The sequence below is a fragment of the Olea europaea genome, unplaced genomic scaffold, assembly GCF_002742605.1.
Source record: "Olea europaea var. sylvestris unplaced genomic scaffold, O_europaea_v1 scaffold406, whole genome shotgun sequence".
In the NCBI taxonomy this organism is placed as follows: domain Eukaryota; kingdom Viridiplantae; phylum Streptophyta; class Magnoliopsida; order Lamiales; family Oleaceae; genus Olea; species Olea europaea.
Genome location: NW_019260263.1, coordinates 440425 through 462447, shown reverse-complemented (window position 1 = coordinate 462447; position 22023 = coordinate 440425). Strand labels below are relative to the sequence as shown.

General features: G+C 39.4%; 2 protein-coding genes across 2 annotated transcripts; one reads left to right on the top strand and one right to left on the bottom strand.

Annotated features, from left to right (window-relative positions):
* Positions 1-7184: 7184 nt before the first annotated feature.
* On the bottom strand, positions 7185-9030 carry LOC111387505. The gene is made up of 4 exons (XM_023012066.1): positions 8546-9030; positions 8313-8452; positions 7810-8129; positions 7185-7718 (listed from the first exon to the last, which is right to left on the bottom strand). The coding sequence occupies exons 1-4, from the start codon at positions 9028-9030 to the stop codon at positions 7185-7187; spliced, it is 1479 nt and encodes a 492-aa protein (XP_022867834.1).
* A 9753-nt stretch (positions 9031-18783) lies between these two features.
* Positions 18784-21797, top strand: LOC111387509 (G-type lectin S-receptor-like serine/threonine-protein kinase SD2-5). Its single transcript, XM_023012069.1, has one exon. It carries the CDS (start codon positions 19244-19246, stop codon positions 21632-21634), a length of 2391 nt encoding a protein of 796 aa, XP_022867837.1. The 5' UTR covers positions 18784-19243; the 3' UTR covers positions 21635-21797.
* The last annotated feature ends 226 nt before the right edge of the window (positions 21798-22023 follow it).

Here is a 22023-nt window from a genome sequence, read left to right as displayed (position 1 = left end):
ATGAGCATCATAAAGAAAAATTCCACCATGCAGCTCCGCCTCCATCAAGTGCAAGCATGAACGGGTATGCATATACACCAAACACATGACCTCCTTACTCTTTGGGTTCACAGGTGATAGCATCATTTTAAGAGATGAAATTACTCTTGCAGTTGGCAAGGTGAAATAGCCCCAAGTGGCGCACCACTTCATGAAGATCTTCACCGATAATGGCATTACACCATCAAAGGCAAACAAATCGAGGCCAAGTTATGCTATATGAAGTCCCTACGAAAAGCAACCAATCGTGAGGTAAACATGGTAATAGTTAGCACAGAGATGACCGAAGTCCTTGGATAAGGGAAGACCTCTGAATAAGAGGAAGATATTGAAATGAATGAAGCCCTTTAAGAATGAGAGACATCTGAAAAAAAAAAAAAAAAAAAAAAAGCCATAATCAAATTAACCCTTGAAAAAGAGGAAGCCTATGAAGAAGAGGCCATGAACAGAATAGCCCCTAAAGAAGAAAAAGCCCTTGAAAAATGGAGGCCTCTAAAGAATAGACTATGAATGAAATAACCACTGAAGAAAGGGAGACCTCTAAAGAAAAGAGCATGAATAGGAAAACCTCTAAGAACGGGGTGACCCTTGAATGTGTCATCTTTGATGAATTAGAAACCATCACTCTAAAAAATATTTCCTATGCTTTCAGAAGCTTTATCCCTGAAACATAGGACTTCACTTCTGCATAAATGTTTCATCTACTTTGTATACCTTGCTTCACCTCAGCATCATAGTTGACTATCTTTAGAGCATCACTCTGCTTCAACTTTATCAAGTTGTCTATCTTTCAGAGCCTAGTTCTCAAAACAATGACATCGTCTCTGCACCATCCAGATTTGCGTAGCTACTACACAAGGTCCCAACATATAACAAATATCATAAATTCACGTATTATATGAATATCTGCACTTGAACTTACGAAATTATAGTATTATGCGTCATCACATCCAAATAAACGACTAACCCGCCAATATGGCCTCAATATAGACAAAAAAACTCTCTACCAGAGATCATTTCTCCAACAACCATATTTGTAACACAATGCATATCATGTGTAACATCTTTCACATTCAATCTGGAGTCCACATATTATGTAAATATCCATATTTGGACTTGAGAGACTATTATTATGCCTTATCTGTTGAAGCTCAAAAACCGAACCATGTGGCAAAAACCAAATAAACCAACACAAACCTATACTCCATGTATCCAACCTAAACTCGCTGAGGCCATCAAACATAAGTAATCGAAGTGATGTATTACGTCAACCAAAAGTCATGTATGAGAGTGACCCTTTATGGCTAAGGTTAGGTGCCACAACCTACTGAAGAGTGATTTTGGAGCGACTAACCTCTCACCATGAAAAGACATCTTCTTACTTCACCTATTTGAAGACATTTTTTTTTTTTTTTTTTTTTTTTGTAAAAGATCTTTTAAGCGGTTGATTAATGTGACCTCTCTATAGCATACATTTGTAAATCAACTTGCTAGTTAACTCTTCAGATGTCAGACCTAGGCTATAAGGTGGCTACTTTTTAGAATTATTAAATGCCTGAGTGATTGATTAATGATCTATCCCATCATTGGAGAAAGTCATGCACTTTTAATGGTTTGTCCAAGTATACATGAACATTATGCGTGGACATGCTTGGACCCAGATCTGTTGACAGCATCACCAATTAGAAATTGAGGTCAACATGCATTATTCCTCTCTCTTTTTGAAGACATATGTTTGAAAACATGTTTGTCCTTCTCTCTCTTTCCTCCAATTTCAAAAGTAAAACTTATTGAGATTATTCCCTCTCCTTCATTTCGTAGTATCAAATTTAATTTATCAATAACATGAATTTTTATTCTCCAAATGTATTAATAGTTAGCTCATTTGTCAATATAAACATTAGAATTGATCTCCTGCTTAGTGGGCTGGATAAAAACATTTTCATCACTGATGTGACAAGAGAACATTAGTTATGGTTCTTTGAATTTATGAATATTTTAGAGAACCACAATTAAAGTTCTCTTACCACATTAATAGCGAGAAGTTTTTATTCTATCCACTAGGAATAGGAGATCGGGCTTCATATATATATATATATGTTTTTTTTTTTTTTTATTAGGTAAATGCTTAATCAACTATTTATCGTTATGTGAATACAAAAGTCATAGTTAAAGGTAAAATAATTAATTGAGGTAGTTAACTCTTTTTTTTTTTTCCTTTTATATACGATAAGTTGGATATATATAATACATATTTGTACAAAATAGCGTGGAAAAATTGTAAATTTTGTCTTCAATCTACTAATCGAGTTTAACTTCGGGTATTTTTGGACGGGTTGTTTCATCCCACCACTTTTATAGTATCGTTGACGTTGGTGTAAAATAATGAAACCATCTTTTGGTCTCTAGCTCCCCCCTACCCCTTCTCAAGGCCTCCCTACTATCACCCCTGGTGAGAACTTCCCTGCATCTCTTACCAATTTTTGTTAATTGGAATTGGTCGTTTGGTTCGTTCCTCTCGCTATAAACAAATTATTAATTTTATTTGCTTGATATTTAATAAAAAGAGAAATTTGTAGTAGCAATCCATAACATTTTTAATTTTTTTAGACTTTATCCTAATCTTTAATTTATCTCGACGAAGGTCCTTAACCTTTCAAAATATGCACACAAAATTTAACCGGATGGAAATCATCCATTTGACTGTTAGCTGACCAAGAAAGTGAACTTCGACCAAGTTTGACCAAATTAATAGGGATAAAATGGTTTTTGACAATTATCACGTTAAATAAATAATAAAAAAATTAAAAAAATTAGGGGGAAAAAAAAACCGAAAATGAAAAAAAGGGTTTCCCTCCTTCAAGCCGCCACCCTACGCCCGTCCCATTTCCCAATCCTTATCCCCTTTCCCAGCCAACAGCGACATCGGCAGCACTGCTGGCTGGTCGGTCACAGCCACCAATCTTACACAAGTCACACCGTAAACTGCCATCACAACTGCCACCATCAAACCAAAACCAATCAATGTTGACCTTTTAAGGTGCGCTAAGATTGGTTTTGGTAAATTTCTTATATTTCATAGCAGGATTGCAGCAAAACACCATGCCAATCATGTAACCAAACAGCAAGCGAGGTTTGACTGTGTTTGACTTCTCAATTTCCTTTTTTAAATAGCGCTTGAGCACCATTAATTAGGTTTTACTTTTAAATGGGCCGACGAGATTTTCCATAGATAGTATTGTATAAATTTGAACCGGAGGTTTGTCGGAGTACCGGGTCTTGTCTCGAAATGGCGAAGGAGTGAGGAAAATGGTGGGTGGGATTTTTGGTGGTTGGTTTTGGTTTGATGATGGTGGTGGTTTGTTTGCTAGGATCTGTTGCTAGTTGGTGAAAGGTGTAGCGACTGTGGTGGCGGTCCCAAACGGGGATAATTGTAGCGATGATGGCAGTCCAGTTTATCCCAAACGGGGTGGCAGTCCCCAACGGGGATAATTGCAGCGGGAAAGCTTTGTTAAGGCTTGGGAAAGATGTGATGGCCGTGGTTGTGGTTGTGGTTGTGGTTGTGGTTGTGGTAGTAGTTGGTGGTGGCTCTGATTTTTGGTTTGGGTAGGTGAAGGATGAGGGCTGGATATATCCATATATCTCTAAGTTATATTATGAGATGATAAAATATGACAAAAGTTACACCGAGAATTGGTTCACATAGCTTTGGTGTTCTCCCTGCATAGACGAAATTTTTTTCATAACTAACCGCCAATAAACGTAACTATTTTAGCTAATTTTGCTATTTTAAAAATTCAGACCAAGTTATTTTGAGGAATAGAAAATTTTATTTATTCATTCATTAGGGCATTTTAGAAGTATCAACCATATTTCAGATGAGAAATGTATGACTTAAAAAGTGACGAGTTGAATGATACTCAAAACTAAATATAAAGGAGGTTAATCCGATTTTTTAAACGTGAAAAATGTTTTTGATATTTTCATAAAGTTCAGGTGATGAGTGAAATTCTCTCTGAATAATTCACATACTTGTGATTTGTGAATAAATCTTATCTGGTTATTTGGATGTGTTCTTATATCCACAATTGTTCACGAATTTTCTGTACTTCATACATACCTTCATGTTTTTTCCAGTGTTATTCAAAGAATTGATTACACTTGCAAATAAGCACCGAATTCCAAATCTTAAATTTAAAAAATCCCAAGAATTATTTTTAGCCCATCTCAACTTAAAATTCTATCTTGTTCTTATATGCTATCAGTATCAGTATTAAATAAGATTAGATAGGATAATAGACAAGATTTTAATTAATTATTATTTTTTCTTGGGGTATACGTGGCAATAAGAAATGATGAAGAGCATATAAATTAAATCCCACCTGTAGCTAACCTCACCATAAATGACAGTTTTAAAGGCATTATCCCACTTCCAAGTTCCAAAATAAACCAGCTCCTTTCAACTCAAAAAAGATATGCAAGTTATGGTGCGTTTTGAAGTCCCTTCAAGATTTTTGTCCATACGTCGTAAAGAGAGATCCACGAAAAGGAAAATCACATCTTGAATGTTCGTGTCAAGTGTGTATAAGTTATGACAGCATTCGAATTTACTCGGTGGCGAATCGAGGGGGAAGGTCTCTATTTCTCAGAATTAGTTGGACAAAACTTGGACATTTGATTCATCAAAAAAATAATAATAATAATAATAATAATAATAATAAAGATATGCAAGTGGAACCAATGTTGAAATACTGCACAATCCAAATTAACTTTAAAAACGCGAAGTTCTACCTAGCGCTTATTTTAATGACAAAAGTCGCACTTCCACTAAAGCGTCAATTAAGCAACAGTATATTTCCACTTCTACTTCATTTTTTAAAAACTAACTTTACAGCTGCTATTGCCTTAAATTTGGACTTCTGGTATTGTTTTGACTCTTTGATCTTTTTTAGTTGGCATTCCCCCAACCAAAACACAACTGAATTGGCCACTTGAATTATTAAATTGACACTCTCTTTTTCACATTTATTGAAGCTTGTCAACAATTTCACATACCTTTGTTTCAGATGAATAATAAGTCCATTGTTTTCGAACTCTGATATACAATTTTTTATTCGAGTACTAAGCTTATGTTCATATTATTTCTAAACGTCAACTTCGACCAAGTAAATGTTGGATCGTATTGGGTTTTTCTCATCCCAAAAGTTAGATTAAGAGGTGAATCTTTTCCTCACACTTATAAATTGAGTACCAACCCCATCGACAACCGATGTGGAACAACATCAACAATCTCTCTCTCTCACATCAGCCCTATGAAAGACCAAACTCATCTCTCCTTTACACAATAGGGCCTACGGGAAATCAAACCCATCTCTCCCTCACACGAATCTGTATATTCGTGATTGTTGGATCGGAGACTTGTTGATAAATCGAGCTCTAATACTGTTGTTGGATGATATTGGATCTCTCTCACCCCCAAAAACTAGTTCAAAAGGTGATACTTTCCCTCACGCTTCTAAACTGAATACCAACCCCATTGACAACTAATATGGGACAACCTCAACAGTAAATAAATAGTTACTTAGAAATCTCTAATGATTTCAACTTTTTAATTGTGTAGCGTCGTACATGACCTAGTAAATGAAGTCTAATCTAGAGATGTGTGACGTGATTTATGAATTATTTGAAAATGTGCTAATAATATAAAAAAGAGAACTAAACAATAATATGATTAAGATGGTATCTCGTTAAACTGTCCATCCTTGATTTTAGTTCGCTCAGAACATTGGATGCAATATTTTATATATAAATAACTTAAATAAATATTTTCTTTGTCATTATTAAGGTATCTCGTTAAACTGTCCATCCTTGATTTTGTGATACGATAATACCATATTATAGATTATTTAATTACTTCTAGAAGGATTCAATCGTGCTCACGGATGCTTAGTTCATTATTAATTCCTTTTCTTGATTTCAAGAAGAACAGTTGAGATGAAAGTAAACTCCGTAACATGTTCATGGGATGGTCAAAAACTATTGCTCGATTTGTAGACTAAACCAATTAGTTACATAGTACCTGATTTTGTGGGAAGAATTGTGGAGGCCAATGTTACAAAAATCGGATACAATCAGTTAGATCGAAAAAATAAAGAACGGTTCAAACTTTGATTTGGATACAAGTTATCAAACTCATTAAAAACCTCAGAATTAGTCCGTTTACTTCTAAAATCAACGTTTATCCTAAAAATCGATCAGTTCACAAGAGAATTGAATTATTGATTTTTTAAAATGAAAAAAGAGTTGTATTTTTATTTATTAATTTGTTTTTATCGTGATTCTGCTCCGATTCGATTATTTAACTGTTAATTCTTTACTTTTCCTGATCTGAGCCAGATTTAAAGAGGTGGTTAAGTCTCGCTCTTTAGCCATGGCAATACTAAGCAAAAATTTTAGGATAAAGAAATGAAAATAAGGAAGAAACTAGTTACATACTAGCTGAGATATGTCGGTTTGACGGTCCTCTTATTAGAATTTTGACACTTCGTAATCCTATTCGAGTCTCATTTTTCTTAAAATTCATTTTTTCCAAATATAATTTCAACGATGCATTCTTTCATAAAATAATTTTACATGTAAATCCAAAATTTTCCTTATTTCTTAACTATATAACCCCCTAAAATTACTATTTCAAGACATATTTATACCAAAAAATGGAGCTCAAACAAGGCTAGATATCGTTAAAGAACTAGTAAGATTTTCTAGTTGTTAGCACCATCTAATTGATGTAGATTGAATCTACAAACACACGACAACAATAATCAAACGGATTGAATTCAGAAACAAACTTTTATTATTTCGTGAACAACTAAGAAAACCCTAGAAGGCGTCTTGCAGCGTCTTAAATATGAAAGAAAAGATAACCTACTGGCCAGCAGTTCCAAAATGGGTTGGGCTACAAAATGGAAATAACAAATGCTGAAAATAAATAACACAAAAACTTAAAATACTGTTTTGACACACTAAACGACTTCAAATGCCCAAAAATCCTCGTACGTCACGGTCAAGCTATGAGTTCAATCCGAAACGCTCGCTACCTTTCCGAAATGGGGTTATGGGCCCAAAACGGACACCAAACGCAAAAGTTACATCAATTTCTTTAAAAGCCGACCATCCAACCGTTCCATATATACCAATGCCTGTTCCTCCACATAAACGTGATCATTCTCCCCGGGATCAATGGGATTCGCCCTCAAATCAGAATCGGTAGCACTATCTCCCACGTTGTCTCCATGGTATGGCAAAAGATGTTTTACATTAAACACATCAGAAGTCCGTATATGGGAAGGAAGTCGAAAGCGATAGGTGTTGGGGTTGATCTTCTCCACAATTTCCACTGGACCAATGGTACGAGGTGATAACTTCGAATGCTCATGAGATGGCACTCGATCCTTAGTCAGTACCGCCCAAACATAGTCCCCAATGTCAAACTCAACAGGACGTCGATGCCGATCAGCCGCCTCTTTATACTTACGGTTGGACTCTTGCAGATTAGCTCGTGTTTCCTCGTGAACTTGTTGCAAACTACGAACAAAGTCAATAGCTGTCCCATGCAGCCGAGTCTTAGAGGGCAGAGTCAATAAATCAACAGGGCTGCGAGGCAAAATACTATACACAATCTAGAACGGATTGAAACCGGTGCTTCTATTTCTAGCATGATTATACGCAAACTTTACCTGGCTAAGCCACTGAGCGTAGATTATCCCCAACCAAGCACCGCAACAAGTCACCCAAAGAATGATTAACTACCTCTGTTTGCCCATCAGTTTGAGGGTGATAAGCACTACTAAAATTAAGTGACGTGTTAACTAACTTCCATAAACTCCGCCAAAAGTGACCGATGAACCTCGTGTCTCTGTCAGACACGATGGAAGTGGGCAACCCATGCAACCGATAAATCTCTCTGAAAAATAGCTGAGAAACCTTGACAGCATCAGTGGTGCGCTTGTAGGGAATGAAGTGCACCATTTTAGAAAAACGATCTACCACCACAAAGATGGAATCATTACCATGTTGTGTGCACGGTAAACCTAGGACAAAATCCATACTAATATCAGTTCACGGAGCTGAAGGCACTGGTAAGGGTCGATGAAGACTAGCGTTTGTGGCTTTCCCCTTTGCCACGTGGCACACCTTGCATCGTGAGACAAACTTCTCCACTTCACGATGCATAGTAGGCCAGAAAAATGAAGTGCTAATTAAAGCCAAAGTACGATCTCGCCCAACATGACCTTCACCATGAAACTCCTCAATCAATTTCAGACGAAGGCTGCAATCTAGTATACACAACTGAACATCTCGAAACACATACCCATCCTCTAACAGAAAAGAGGAATGAGGCCCTTGCAGTAAACTGTGATAGATGGGGCCAAAATAAGGGTCATCAGCATAAAGAGAGACAAAGGTCTCAAACCCGGTGACCGCTACCTATAGCCACGCTAATAACCCATGCTGCCGACTGAGCGCATCTGCCACACGATTAGAAGAACCAGCCTGATGTTTAATGACAAAGTTGAACTGCTGCAAAAAGGCAACCCATGATGCATGACGGGCAGATACAGACTCCTGGCTTGACAAATGCTTAAGGGCTTCATGATCACTGTATAAGAAAAATTCTCGCTGAAACAGATAATGTCGCCAATGACGAATGGCCTGAACAACAGCATAAAGCTCTGCGTCGTAAGTGCTATACCTCCCACGAGCCCCTGCCAACTTCTGACTGAAATAAGCTACTGGTTTTCCTTCCTGACTGAGGATAGCTCCGATACCCAATTTAGAGGCATCACAATGTAATGCAAAAGGTTTTGTGAAATCAGGCAACGCAAGTATCGGGGCTGAAGTCAGACGCTCCTTAATGATCAAAAATGCTTTCTCAGCCTCGGGTGTCCACTGAAACTTACTCTCCTTAATGCAATCGATAATGGGAGACATGATGGTGCTGAAGTGCTGAATAAATCATTGATAAAACGATGCTAAACCGTGGAAACTCCGCACATCAGAAACTGACTGTGGACGCGGCCACTGCCGAATCGCATCAACCTTAGCTGCATCCACCGTTACCCCACCGGCTGACACAACATACCCCAAAAATAAAACACTATCGGTATAGAACACACACTTCTTAGTGGCTACAAAGAACTTTTCCTTGCGTAAAACAGTAAGGACTTCCCTTAGATGCACACCATGAGACTCCTCCGACCCACTGTACACCAATATGTCATCGAAATATACAACAACGCACTTACCAATAAATGGTCGAAGTGCTTGGTTCATCACCCGCATGAACGTGCTCGATGCATTGGATAGTCCAAACGGCATAACTAGCCATTCAAATAATCCCTCCCGTGTCTTAAATGCTGTCTTCCACTCATTACCAGGACTGACTCTTATCTGATGGTAACCACTTTTCAAGTCCAGTTTGGCAAACACAGTTGCGCCGGCCAACTGATCAAGCAAGTTATCTAGCCTCGGTATCGGAAAGGGATAACGAACTGTTATTTTGTTGATGGCCCTACTATCTATACACATCCGATAACTCCCATCTTTTTTTTGGCACTAGGAGTGCGGGGGACTGCACACGGGCTGAGGCTCTCTCTGATGTACCCCTTCTGCACCAACTCCTCTACTTGTCTCTTCAACTTCTCATGTTCCATGGGCTCATTCGACAATGTGGGCGATTAGGCAATGACGCACCCGGTACCAAATCAATGTGATGTTGCATATCCCGCAAAGGCAGAAGACCTTGTGGAAGGTCATCTGGAAACACATCATGAAACTCAGACACCAAGGCAGCAGCTTTGGGGTGAAGACCCGTCCCCTCGGCTGCCATAGGAACTGTCGACACTCCTGTCACCTCAGTTCCCACTAACAACAGTACAACACCTTCTGCCAGCATCTCACTCACAAACAAAGATCGAGAAAGTAGATTACTACTGTCCCCTGCCGAAGACAGACACTGCGTATCTTTGGAGGGTAGTAGTACAATCTTTTTACCTAAAAAGGTGAATGTATATGCATTTCGACGTCCTTCATGGCACACATCCCTATCAAACTGCCATGGACGACCTAACAACAAATGACATGCATCCATCGGCACCATATCACACCAAACACCATCACGATACACACTGCCAATAGAAAAAGATACCAACACACGGCTAGTAACACGAATTTCATTACCTCGTCTCAACCATGCTAGGCTATAAGGAGCAGGATGAGGTTCGGTGCTTAACTGCAGCTTCTGTACGGTCGCTCTGGATATCACATTTTTGCAACTGCCTGAATCAATGATGAACCTACACACCTTTCCTCCAATGGTACATGTAGACAGAAAGATATTGTTTCACTGCAGGTCCTCAGACGACTCCTTAGGCGTAAGGCTCGCCCGTCGGACCACCAAAAGAGGCCCCGTGTCATCTGTATGCACAATTTCAGCCTCTTCTTCTTCATTCTCCACATGAACAGGATCGTTAATATCGGCTTGTGTTGTCCTTCCAATGAACAAACCTGGGCGTGGCTGCCCATGAGATGGACAGTCCTTCCTCAAATGACTAAAACCACCACAACCGAAACACTGACTTCCACGCCCTCGTCCACCAAGAGGAGCCCAGCCACCCAGATTAGCAGTTGGAGGAATCACTGCCCGAGTGTTCCGATCAACGCCCCGACCCCCAGATGTAAAGGATTGGGATGGACTAGATGTGGGATTTGAGGCGAATTTTCGACCCCCACCTCCAGATGGACCACCAGAAATGCCTATTACAGAACGACGTTGTTGTTGATTTTTAGCCTGAAGTGCTCGCTGGTGAGCCTCAGAAACAGATACCGACGAGAACATATTTATGACGTCTTGCAAATTCAATCGTAGTCCACCAATATAGCGCGCAACCAACTGGTCTTCTGATTCCCCCACATCATTTCGCGCTANCGTGAACAACCAAGAAAACCCTAGGAGGCGTCTTGCAGCATCTTAAATATGAAAGAAAAGATAACCTACTGGGCCAGCAGTCCCAAAATGGGCTGCGCTACAAAATAGAAATAACAAATGCTGAAAATAAATAACACAAAAACTTAAAATGCTGTTTTGACACACTAAACGACTTCAAATGCCCAAAAACCCTCGTACGTCACAGTGAAGTGGTGAGTTCAATCCGAAACGCTCGCTACCTTTCCGAAATGGGGTTATGGGCCCAAAACGGACACCAAACGCAAAAGTTACATCAATTTCTTTGAAAGCCGACCATCCAACCGTTCCATGTATGCCAATGTCTGTTCCTCCACATAAACCTCATCACTAATATAGTGAGTTGTCAAGACAATATTGAAATATGGATATGAATTTCAACTATTGTAATGTAACAAATATAAATAAAACAAAAGAAAAAATTTACAATGTAAATTGGACCCTGTTGACACATAAAAATTCAGCGCAAATCGAACGGTCCAAGGAATGAAGCCGAATTGGAAGATCCCCAAATTAGATAGCCAAAAGAACGAAGCCCAATCAGACAATTCAGGATGAAGGCCCAAATAGGGAGGCTCATGAGCGCGGTAACACCATCGCCCAAGCTTGCAAGTCGCCCAGGATCTGAGCGAATGGAGTGCCATGCAGTCGCCCAGAGCTGCTACTCTATTCTCGTCCAAACCTTCGAGTCGCCCAAGGTCTTAGCAAACATTAAGTGTTATGGTTATCAAGGAATGCAGTTATCAAAGCAGTTATTAAGCAGCCCTATCACGTTCCAAGATTCAAGAAATTCAATTGAAGACGGTTAAACGACAAAGAATAATGGCAGCAGTTAGAAAAGGCAGTTCCATGACAAGTTGGCCATTACGAGGAAAGTGGGCAGTTATAGAACGATCAAGCAGTTTTTAGGTGGTTGATAACAAAGAGATCATCCAGGGAGTATAAAAGGAAGAAAAAACATAGAGCAAAAGACCTCGAATCAAACACTCTCAAACAGAGAATATGTAACTTTCAATTTCTTAGTTTAGATTTAAACACTTCTTTTACAGTGACTCGCGTGCTTGCGCCCCTTGGAGGCATTCTATTTTTACTTTCCGATTATAAAGTCATCGCCAATAAAAACGCCCATTTTTGGGACTTTGTCTCAAGAGGTTTGTCTCTTACACAATCGTCTGATCCCTTTTTTAATTGTTAGCGACTAACCCGCGCGAAACAATTTGGCATGCCCAGTGGGATAGTGGTGTTTGGTGTTGAAAATATAAAAGGTGAAACAATATGCCTCAGAGATCCGACAAAGAACTAGCAAGTTAAGGAGGAGTCCAGTCTATGATCGAGCGATATGAGGAGCAGCATAGCTCTCTATGAGCAGATGGACAGAATCGGAGCAGTAACAGTCGTTACGAATCAATGGCAGAGTTGAGTCCTCGAACTATGCATGTATTGCTTGGAGAACTCACACAAGATGTCATTGAACAGGTAAATCTTCGAAATATTCATAATATGGAAAGATTTACCCAGAATGGGAATGCACATTATGACAACATGGCCAAACAACTGAATACTTTGAATGAAATAATGAATAAGTTAGTAGGCCAAATTTGTCAACCAGTTATGCTTCTTGCAAACCACTTTCAAATTAGGGCAGTTGTGGGACATAATCCCCAAGTCCTAAATCCAAGTCAAGGGGTAGAATCACATTTCGGTCCCTCTACTTCAAACCAAGGGGATGGTGTAATGCTAAATTAGAATAATGGTAGTAGTACACCTAAATTGGGGGTAATCCAAATGTAAAAGATAATGTCCTAAATAATGGGCAGAATACCCCACGTGAGGGAATAAATGTTTAGGCTAATGGTAACAATGGTCCAAATCATGGTAATTTTATTCCTAATCAAGGACAAAATATCAGGCCTCAAGCAAATCAATCGGTCAACCAATCTGTAGGGATTCCATATGACCCCAACATCATGTTGAGGAATCAGACTATGGAAATTGTACAGGACCAGATGGCTTTTGGGGTACGTCCTGTCATTAGGCCGACCTACACAAAGCCGTATTCTGATTGGATAGACCAAGCATATCCATGGCCTAGAGGGTATAAAATGCCAGAATTCTCGCTGTTTACCGATTTAGGGGAGGTGTCTACTCTAGAACACATAGGACGATTCACACTGCAAAGTGGTGACGTAACTGATTATCATAAAATGAGGCTTTTTCCTAGTTCATTAATAGGAGTAGCTTTCTCCTGGTTCATCAATTTACCAGCGAATTCTGTTCAAACATGGCAACAATTGGAACAGTTATTCCACGCTCAGTTTTATAAGACTGAGTTTGAAGTTACTTTGGCCGATTTGGCGAACCTACGTCAAATGCCAAACGAATGGGCGGAAGGTTTCCTCCAAAGGTTCAAGACAGTAAGAAGTAAATATTTTGTACCTCTACCCGAAAAAGAGTTTGTCAAAATCGCTCAAGGTTGTTTGAGTTTTGATTTAAAAAAGAAATTCCAAGATAAGGAATTTCCTGACCTTTTTCAATTAAGTGCAAACGTGATTAGGTATGAACGATTGATAAGAGAAGAAGAGCAGATGAAAAATTCTAGCAAAGGGACTTATTATAGAGACCCAAATTTTGATGTTCATACCATCAATAATGAGTCATACGATCAGACCGAAGTGTGTTTGGCCGAATTAGTCAAAGGAGACACGTATACTTGTCCCATAATGGCTAAGCCTAGACCATCAGGCAAAGATGAGCCTATGAAAGATAAAAACATGAAAACTAGAACGTTCTCGTTCAATGTGACCAAAGCTGGCCTTATATTTGATAAATTATATAAGGATAAGCAGATAATGCTGAGCGATAAGCATAAATTGCCAAACCCTGATCAAATTAAAGGTAAAAAATATTGCAAGTGGCATAATGCATGGTCATATTTGACTACCAATTGCTTGGTTTTTCGCCATGTGTTGCAGGATGCCATTGAATCAGGACGAAATACGTTCGATGATAAAAAGAAGATGGCAGTGGATGAAAACCCTTTTTCACAGCCACTTGGAGTGAATATGGTGACGTCTTATTTCAAAAACAAGTTGTCAAAATTCAAATTGGTTATAGATGATGGGGAAGAAGACCCTAGACCACATCCCAGTGTCTTTGAGCGTATTAAAATGAAGGAGCCAAAGAAGGATGAAGACGTCTTCTGTGCAAGATGTAAAAGAGAAGTGAGTGGGAATACGGAGAAATCAGGGACATGGCAGCATCCCCATCGCCCTGCGCTCCTCCCAAATGCTCAGCCTGATAGAGGGCGAGGTACATCGTTCTACAAGGGACCGCCTTTTGAGAGGCAGTTTAGGCCAGTAGATAATGGGAGAACATTCAGGCCGCAACCTCGCCGGCCAAATGTATGACATTCATTCCAGTATAATGCAGGAAGGGCAATACCCTTCGACGAAATGACCAGAACCCAACAAAGGCGTTTCCAACGATACTATGGACGAATGATGAGGCAGCAACAGGGAGTGTCACGTCCTAAAGTGTCTAAGCTACTCAAGGTAGCCAATCAAAATGTTCTCAAAGATAGTGAAGAGACCAATACAGATGAATCAATGAAAGAGCTGCCAGAAACTTCCTTTGGGAGATCAAAGTTTGAGCAAGATAGAAAACATGAAGAAGATCCAGATCAGCTCCTTACTATTCAATTCGGTACGTTATCTCCTGATGTGGCTAATAATTATTTACTGGCCAATGAGTTCAAGAGTAAAGAGAAAAAAGAAGAAGAAATAGAGGGTAACGAAGGAGAAGCATGCGTGCTGGAATATGAAGAATGCCAGACTTCTAGAGAGGCCTACAATGGTGAGGAAGATGATGGTATGATAAACATTGAAGAGGAAATCGATCTGGAAGCAGAAAGGAAAAGAAGGGGAGTATCGCACAATACTCTGTTGAAGCAACTACATCGAGAGGGAGTTCATGAAGTAGACTTACTGGAAGAACCATCTGGGCGTCCTTTCGATTTTTACGTGCTGTACGGGACGCCCAAAAGGAAAAAAAGAGTGCCTCGTTCTGAAAAGTATGGATCGCCTCCAAGAATAATGCCTCCTCCCACAGGTTGGGTAACTAAAGAGGAAGTATCAGAAAACAGTAAAAGGAAAATTCAGGAGACAGAAGCTAAGTGCGATATGCTGCATGTTGACTTATCACAAAAGGATAACTCAACAGAGGACAAGCAGGAAGTAGAAATAGAGGCTGCCGAAAATGTTATTTTTAAACGGCCAGCTATGAAATTGACTAAACACTTAAGGCCGCTGTACGTTAAAACTCTAGTTAACAGCATACCTGTAGCAAAAGTGCTTGTCGATAATGGAGCAGCTATAAACACCATTCCATCTATGATGATGAGGAAATTTGCAAAGACAGAAGGGGATATGATTCCAACAGAAGTCATCCTTACAATTTTCAATGGAGGAGCAACTGCAGCTAAGGGAGTTATGCCATTGGACATGACTATAGGTACAACTACTAGGACCACAGTCTTCTTTGTAATAGATGGTCCTACTAGCTACAATGTATTATTAGGAAGAGATTGGATATACGGAAGTTACTGTATACCCTCATCGCTCCATCAATGCCTGATTTTTTGAAATAACAAGGGTGAAACAGAGGTGGTACAGACCGATCATAGGCCTTTTGTTGCGGAAGCAAACTCAGTGGAAAAGTTCATGTACGAAGGAAACTATGGACCTGTCAGGGTAGTACAAGATGGGGAAGAAACTCAAGTTGTCGTGGAAAGCGAAGAGCCATTTTCAGTAGACGCACTCACTGAAATGTTCAGACAGATGAGGCCAAATATAGTGGCCCTAGAAGAGCCAGTAATTGGCAAAAGAATAATTAAAGAATTTTGAATGAGTTCTAAGCAACAAGAGCAAATGGTCGATATTCAGGCCTTCAAATTCAAATTAGTGGCTTTCAATAAAGAATGCAATGACAAGGCGAAAGAAGAGGCAGCTCTGAAAGAGCTGAAAGACAAATTAGCAGTATTCGAATTGGAACAAAATATTGGCCGAGAAGTCAACAAGGTGGATTGTTTAGAAGAAGAAGTGCTTACAAAGGAGCTGGACGATGAGGTAATGCGGATCATCAAGCCTAGATACGCTCAAGCACAAGACCCTCTAATTAAAGTAAATATTGGCAATGAAGGAGAAGATCGTCCAACATTCATCAGCCACATGCTCGATCAAGAGGTTAGTGATAAATTAGTCGCTTTGTTAAAGGAGTATAAAGATTGTTTTGCTTGGAAATATGAACAAATGCCTGGTTTAGATAGAGACTTAGTGGAACATAGATTGCCAACTAAGCCTAATTTTAAACCTCATAGGCAACCTCCCAGACGTTTTGATTCTAATGTACTCCCTGAGATTAAGAAAGAGATAGAGTGATTATTAAAAGCAGGCTTTATTAGAACAGCCAGGTATGTCGAATGGTTGTCCAATATCGTGTCAGTACTAAAAAAGAATGGTAAACTAATGGTGTGCATAGACTTTAGAAATTTAAACATAGCCACGCCCAAAGACGAGTATCCAATGCCCACGGTAGATTCTTTAGTAGACTCAACTCCCGGACACGTCATGTATTCTTTCATGGATGGGTATTCAAGATACAATCAAATTTATATAGTTGAGGAAGACATACACAAAACTGCCTTTAGATGCCCTGGGTCTCTAGGATGTTTCGAATGGGTAGTCATGCCTTTCGGCCTGAAAAATGTAGGAGCGACTTATCAAAGGGCAATGAATTTAATTTTTCATGATATGATAGGCAAGTTTGTTGAAGTGTATGTAGATGGTCAAATCCATTAAAGAAGAGGACCATTTCGAACAGTTAAGATGTTCATTTGAGTGAATGAAACAATATAAGCTAAAGTTGAATCCCTTGAAATGTGCATTTGGTGTCAATGCAGGGAACTTTCTTGGTTTCTTGGTACACAAAAGAGGGATTGAACTTGATAAAAATAAAGCAAAAGACATTCTAGAAGCCAAACCACCTAGCAACAAAAAAGAATTGCAAAGATTTCTTGGCCAAGTAAACTTTTTAAGACGCTTTATTTCTAACTGTGTAGAGCGAACTAAAGTCTTTTCGCTACTTTTAAAGCTGAAAAATCATGACGAATTCGTCTAGAAGGAAGAACATCAAAAGGCTTTTGAAAGCCTGAAGACATATTTGTCAAGTCCACCAGTGTTGGTATCACCAATCCAAGGACGACCAATGAAATGTATGTATCGACTGAAAAAGAATCAATAGTTGGAATGGTTGCGCAAGAAGATCAATTTGGTGAAGAGAGGGCGATTTACTATTTGAGTAGACGGTTGACAAAATGTGAAAGTAATTACTTTGCTATCGAAAAACTATGTCTCGCATTATATTTCACATGTACAAAATTAAGGGTTTATTTACGGCCCGTAACCGTTTATTTAATTTCTAGAGCAAATTTGATTAAGTATATGTTCTCTCGCCCTATTTTACACCAAAGGGTAGGCCTTTGGACGTTAGCTTTATCAGAATTCGAAATACAATACATACCCCAAAAGGCACTGAAAAATCAGGCTTTGGCTAACTTTTTAGCCGATCATCTATGCCTTGACATGCCTGAAGAAATTGAATTAGAAATCAATTCGTTCGAGCTAAAACCTTGGGTGTTGTATTTCGATGGGTCAAAAACCTCTAGAGGTGTAGGTGTAGGAGTAGCATTGATAAATCCTTTAGGGATTTGCTACAAATTCGCATTCACTTTGGATAGGATGTGCACCAATAATCAGGCCGAATATGAAGCCTTAATCGTAGGCCTGGAACTAATGATAGATATGGGGGTTATAAGGGTTTGCAAAACGTCGTACCTTTTCAAGCTATGGAAGGAAACAATGATTGAAATTCTTGGAAATTTCGAATGTTGCTGGAAACACAAAGTAAATATGGCAAAATTTAATAATTGGTATTAATTCTGCCATATTGGGGGTAATTGTTGACACATAAAAATTCAGCCCAAATCGAACGGCCCAAGGAATAAAGCCCAATTGGAGGATCCCCAAATCAGATAGCCCAAAGGACGAAGCCCAATCAGACAATTCAGGATGAAGGCCCAAATAGGGAGGCTCATGAGCGCGGTAACACCATCACCCAAGCTTGCAAGTCGCTCAGGATCTGAGCAAATGGAGTGCCATGCAGTCGCCCAGAGCTGCTACTCTATTCTCGCCCAAACCTTCGAGTCGCCTAAGGTCGTAGCAAACATGAAATGTTATGGTTATCAAGAAGCACAGTTATCAAAGCAGTTATTAAGCAGCCCTATCACGTTCCACGATTCAAGGAATTCAATTGAAGACGGTTGAACGACAAAGAGTAATGGCAGCAGTTAGAAAAGGTAGTTCTATGACAAGTTGGCCATTACGAGGAAAGTGGGCAGTTATAGAACGATCAAGCCGTTTTTAGGCGGTTGATCACAAAGAGATCATCCAGAGAGTATAAAAGGAAGAAAAGACATAGAGCAAAAGACCCCAAATCAAACACTCTCAAACAGAGAATATGTAACTTTCAATTTCTTAGTTTAGATTTAAACACTTCTTTTATAGTAACTCGTGTGCTTGCACCCCTTGGAGACATTCTGTTTTTACTTTCCAATTGTAAAGTCATCGCCAATAAAAACGCCCCTTTNTATATTTTTTTGTCAACTTATATACTGTTAGCCCACCAGATTTTTGAACACAAGTTAATGCCCAGCTCATATCAGACGCCTCCAAATCTTTGATATAATCAATAACAGGTTCATCCGATTTCATTTGTAATGCTTTTGCATTTGAATTTTCTCTTTAAAATTTTTTCTGCCACTTGGAGCCTCATTTTATAGCAATTTGCCATTTCTTAAACGTAATCTTCTGTTTTCATGGTCTATTCTCTTGTGGGTCATTCTTTCTGCAATTCCGAGTTTGAATTATTGGGTTATCTTTCACTGGGCTATGTGAAAAGTACCCAGGCATTTTCCATTGTTTTGTCAATTTCTGAGTTTCTTGTACCTGTTTCTTAGTCTTGGAATTATAGGGCTTTCTTGGTTGATTATTTATCTTGTTTTTCTGTGCTCAAATTGTCATATTTTTGGCTCTGCTTTTCTCGAATTCAGTTGAGTTATACTTGTTGATGGGAACGTGGGTGTTCTTGTGTATCAGTATTTGGTGCTTGTTTATTCTGTTTTTACTGGAAACTTGCACGGCTAGTATTCAAAATAAAGGCAACTTGAAGCCAGGTTTTCAGGGATCTCAAATGTTTTGGATTGACAATGATGGGTTCTTTCTAGTATCCAACAATTCACATTTTGCTTTTGGATTCACCACCACCAAAGATGTCACCTTGTTTCTACTTGTTGTCATTCACAAGGACAGTTCTTCTATAGTGTGGTCTGCTAATAGAGGCTCCCCAGTTCGAAATTCAGATAGTTTCATGTTTGACAATAATGGGAATGCTTACTTACAAAGGGGCGGAACCACAATTTGGTCGACAGGTACCTCTAAGAAAGGTGTTTCAGCAATGGAATTGCTGGACTCGGGAAATCTGGTTTTGCGTGGAAGTGATGGAACTGTAGTTTGGCAGAGTTTTAGCCATCCCACAGATACACTACTTCCAAACCAGGAGTTCAGTGAAGGGACGAAACTCGTAAGTAATCCTGGATCCAATAACTTGAGCTATTCCCTTGAGATTAAGTCTGGAGATATGATTCTTTCTGCAGGTTTTCAACCCCCACAGCCATACTGGGCCATGGGAAGTGACACACGAAGAATCATCAATAAAGATGGCAATAACGTCACTTCAGCCACTCTTAATGCCAATTCTTGGAGATTTTATGATGGAAATAAAGCCTTGCTCTGGCAATTAATATTTGACGATAGTAATGCAAATGCAACTTGGGTTGCTGTTTTGGGAGCTGATGGTTTCATTACTTTCGTCATGATTCAAGGAGGTTCTACAAATCCCTCCTCATTAAGAATACCAGAGGATCGGTGCAGAAGACCTGCAGCTTGTGATCCCTATTATGTTTGTTATACTGGCAACAAGTGCCAGTGCCCATCAGCACTTCCCTCTTGCAAATTTGGAGCACGTCCTTCATGCTATAACTCGAAGGATTCTGGGGAGCTTGTAAGTGCAGGTGATGGATTCAGCTACTTTGCACTTGGCTTTGTCCAACCATTCTCTAAAACCGACTTAAACAGCTGCAAAGATTCTTGCCTTAGAAATTGCTCTTGTGGTGCTATGTTCTTTCACAGCAACTCAGGGAATTGTTTTCTGTTTGATCAGATAGGAAGCATGCAAGGATCACTCAATGGGGCCGGCTATGATTCTTACATCAAAATCTTTAGTGATGGCGGTAAAGGGCAAAACAGTGGAGGCAGTGACAAGCGCTTTCCTATAGTCATTATCGTTTTAATTTTGATATTTGTTATGCTGAGTTTGCTTTTTGCTGGATTTTATTACTGTAAGAAGAAATGGAAAGAGCCAGATTTCCAAAAAGAGAGCTCGGAAGAGGACAATTTTTTGGAGGGTTTATCTGGGATGCCTGTCCGTTTTAGTTATAAAGATCTTGAGACTGCAACAAGTAACTTCATTGTGAAACTCGGGCAGGGAGGGTTTGGTTCAGTTTATCAGGGGTCTCTCCCTGATGTAACTCGAGTGGCTGTGAAAAAATTGGAAGGTGTTGGTCAGGGAAAGAAAGAATTTCAGGCTGAAGTTAGTATCATAGGCAGCATCCATCATCTTCATCTGGTAAGGCTTAAAGGCTTCTGTGCTGAGGGAAGCCACCGACTTCTTGTATATGAATACATGGCAAATGGATCTTTAGATAAATGGCTTTTCAGGAAAAACAAAGGCGAGTTGATGTTGGATTGGGATACAAGATTCAATATTGCAGTGGGTACGGCTAAAGGCCTGGCTTACCTCCACGAGGATTGTGATGTAAAAATAGTTCACTGTGATATTAAACCTGAAAACGTGCTTCTTGATGAACACTTTATGGCTAAAGTTTCAGACTTTGGCCTGGCTAAGCTTATGACCAGAGAGCAGAGCCATTTTTTTACCACATTAAGGGGCACCACGGGGTACCTCGCACCAGAGTGGATCACAAACTATGGCATATCAGAGAAGATCGATGTTTATAGCTATGGAATGTTGTTGCTCGAATTGATCAGTGGCAGAAGAAACTATGATAATGCAGAAAGTTCAGAGAAATCTGATTTTCCTTCCTTCGCTTTTAAGATGATGGAAGAAGGAAAATTTTATGAATTAATTGACACTAAACTGAAGATAGACGAAGAGGACGCAAGGTTTGCCACAGTAATCAAAGTTGCTTTATGGTGTATACAGGATGATATGTACCTCAGGCCACCAATGACGAAAGTAGTGCAAATGCTCGAGGGGGTCTATCCTGTCCTCCGACCCCCAACTGCTTCTCAACTTGGTTCCCGGATTTCCTCGAATTTCTTGTCGGACTGTAATAATGATGCTTATCTTTCTGCAGTTCGCCTTTCCGGTCCAAGATAGCAGTTGCAGATGATGATGATGATGATGAGTCATTGGCGTGTTTGTGGTTTTCATATTTTAGTGTTTTCTCTTGTACATGTATTAGGGCTGCTAAGAAGTCTTGTTTCTATGTAGTATTGATTGATGCCCAAAAAAATAAAATAAAATAAAAAATTCTATTGCTTGTTTAGAACTATCTAACCTTCAATCCATGTTCAAAGATTAGCGAGCAATTCTTCGAAAGTAATGTGCTAGAACACTTTCTCATCCCAATGTGGCCTGCAACTTCATTTGAATCTGGATCTTCTCCATAAATTAGGATCAGCCACTCATTTGGAATATATTACTTGGTCTGGCCTGACTGATCAAAGATCTCGTTATTAATTATTAGCTCAAAACTTTGCAATACA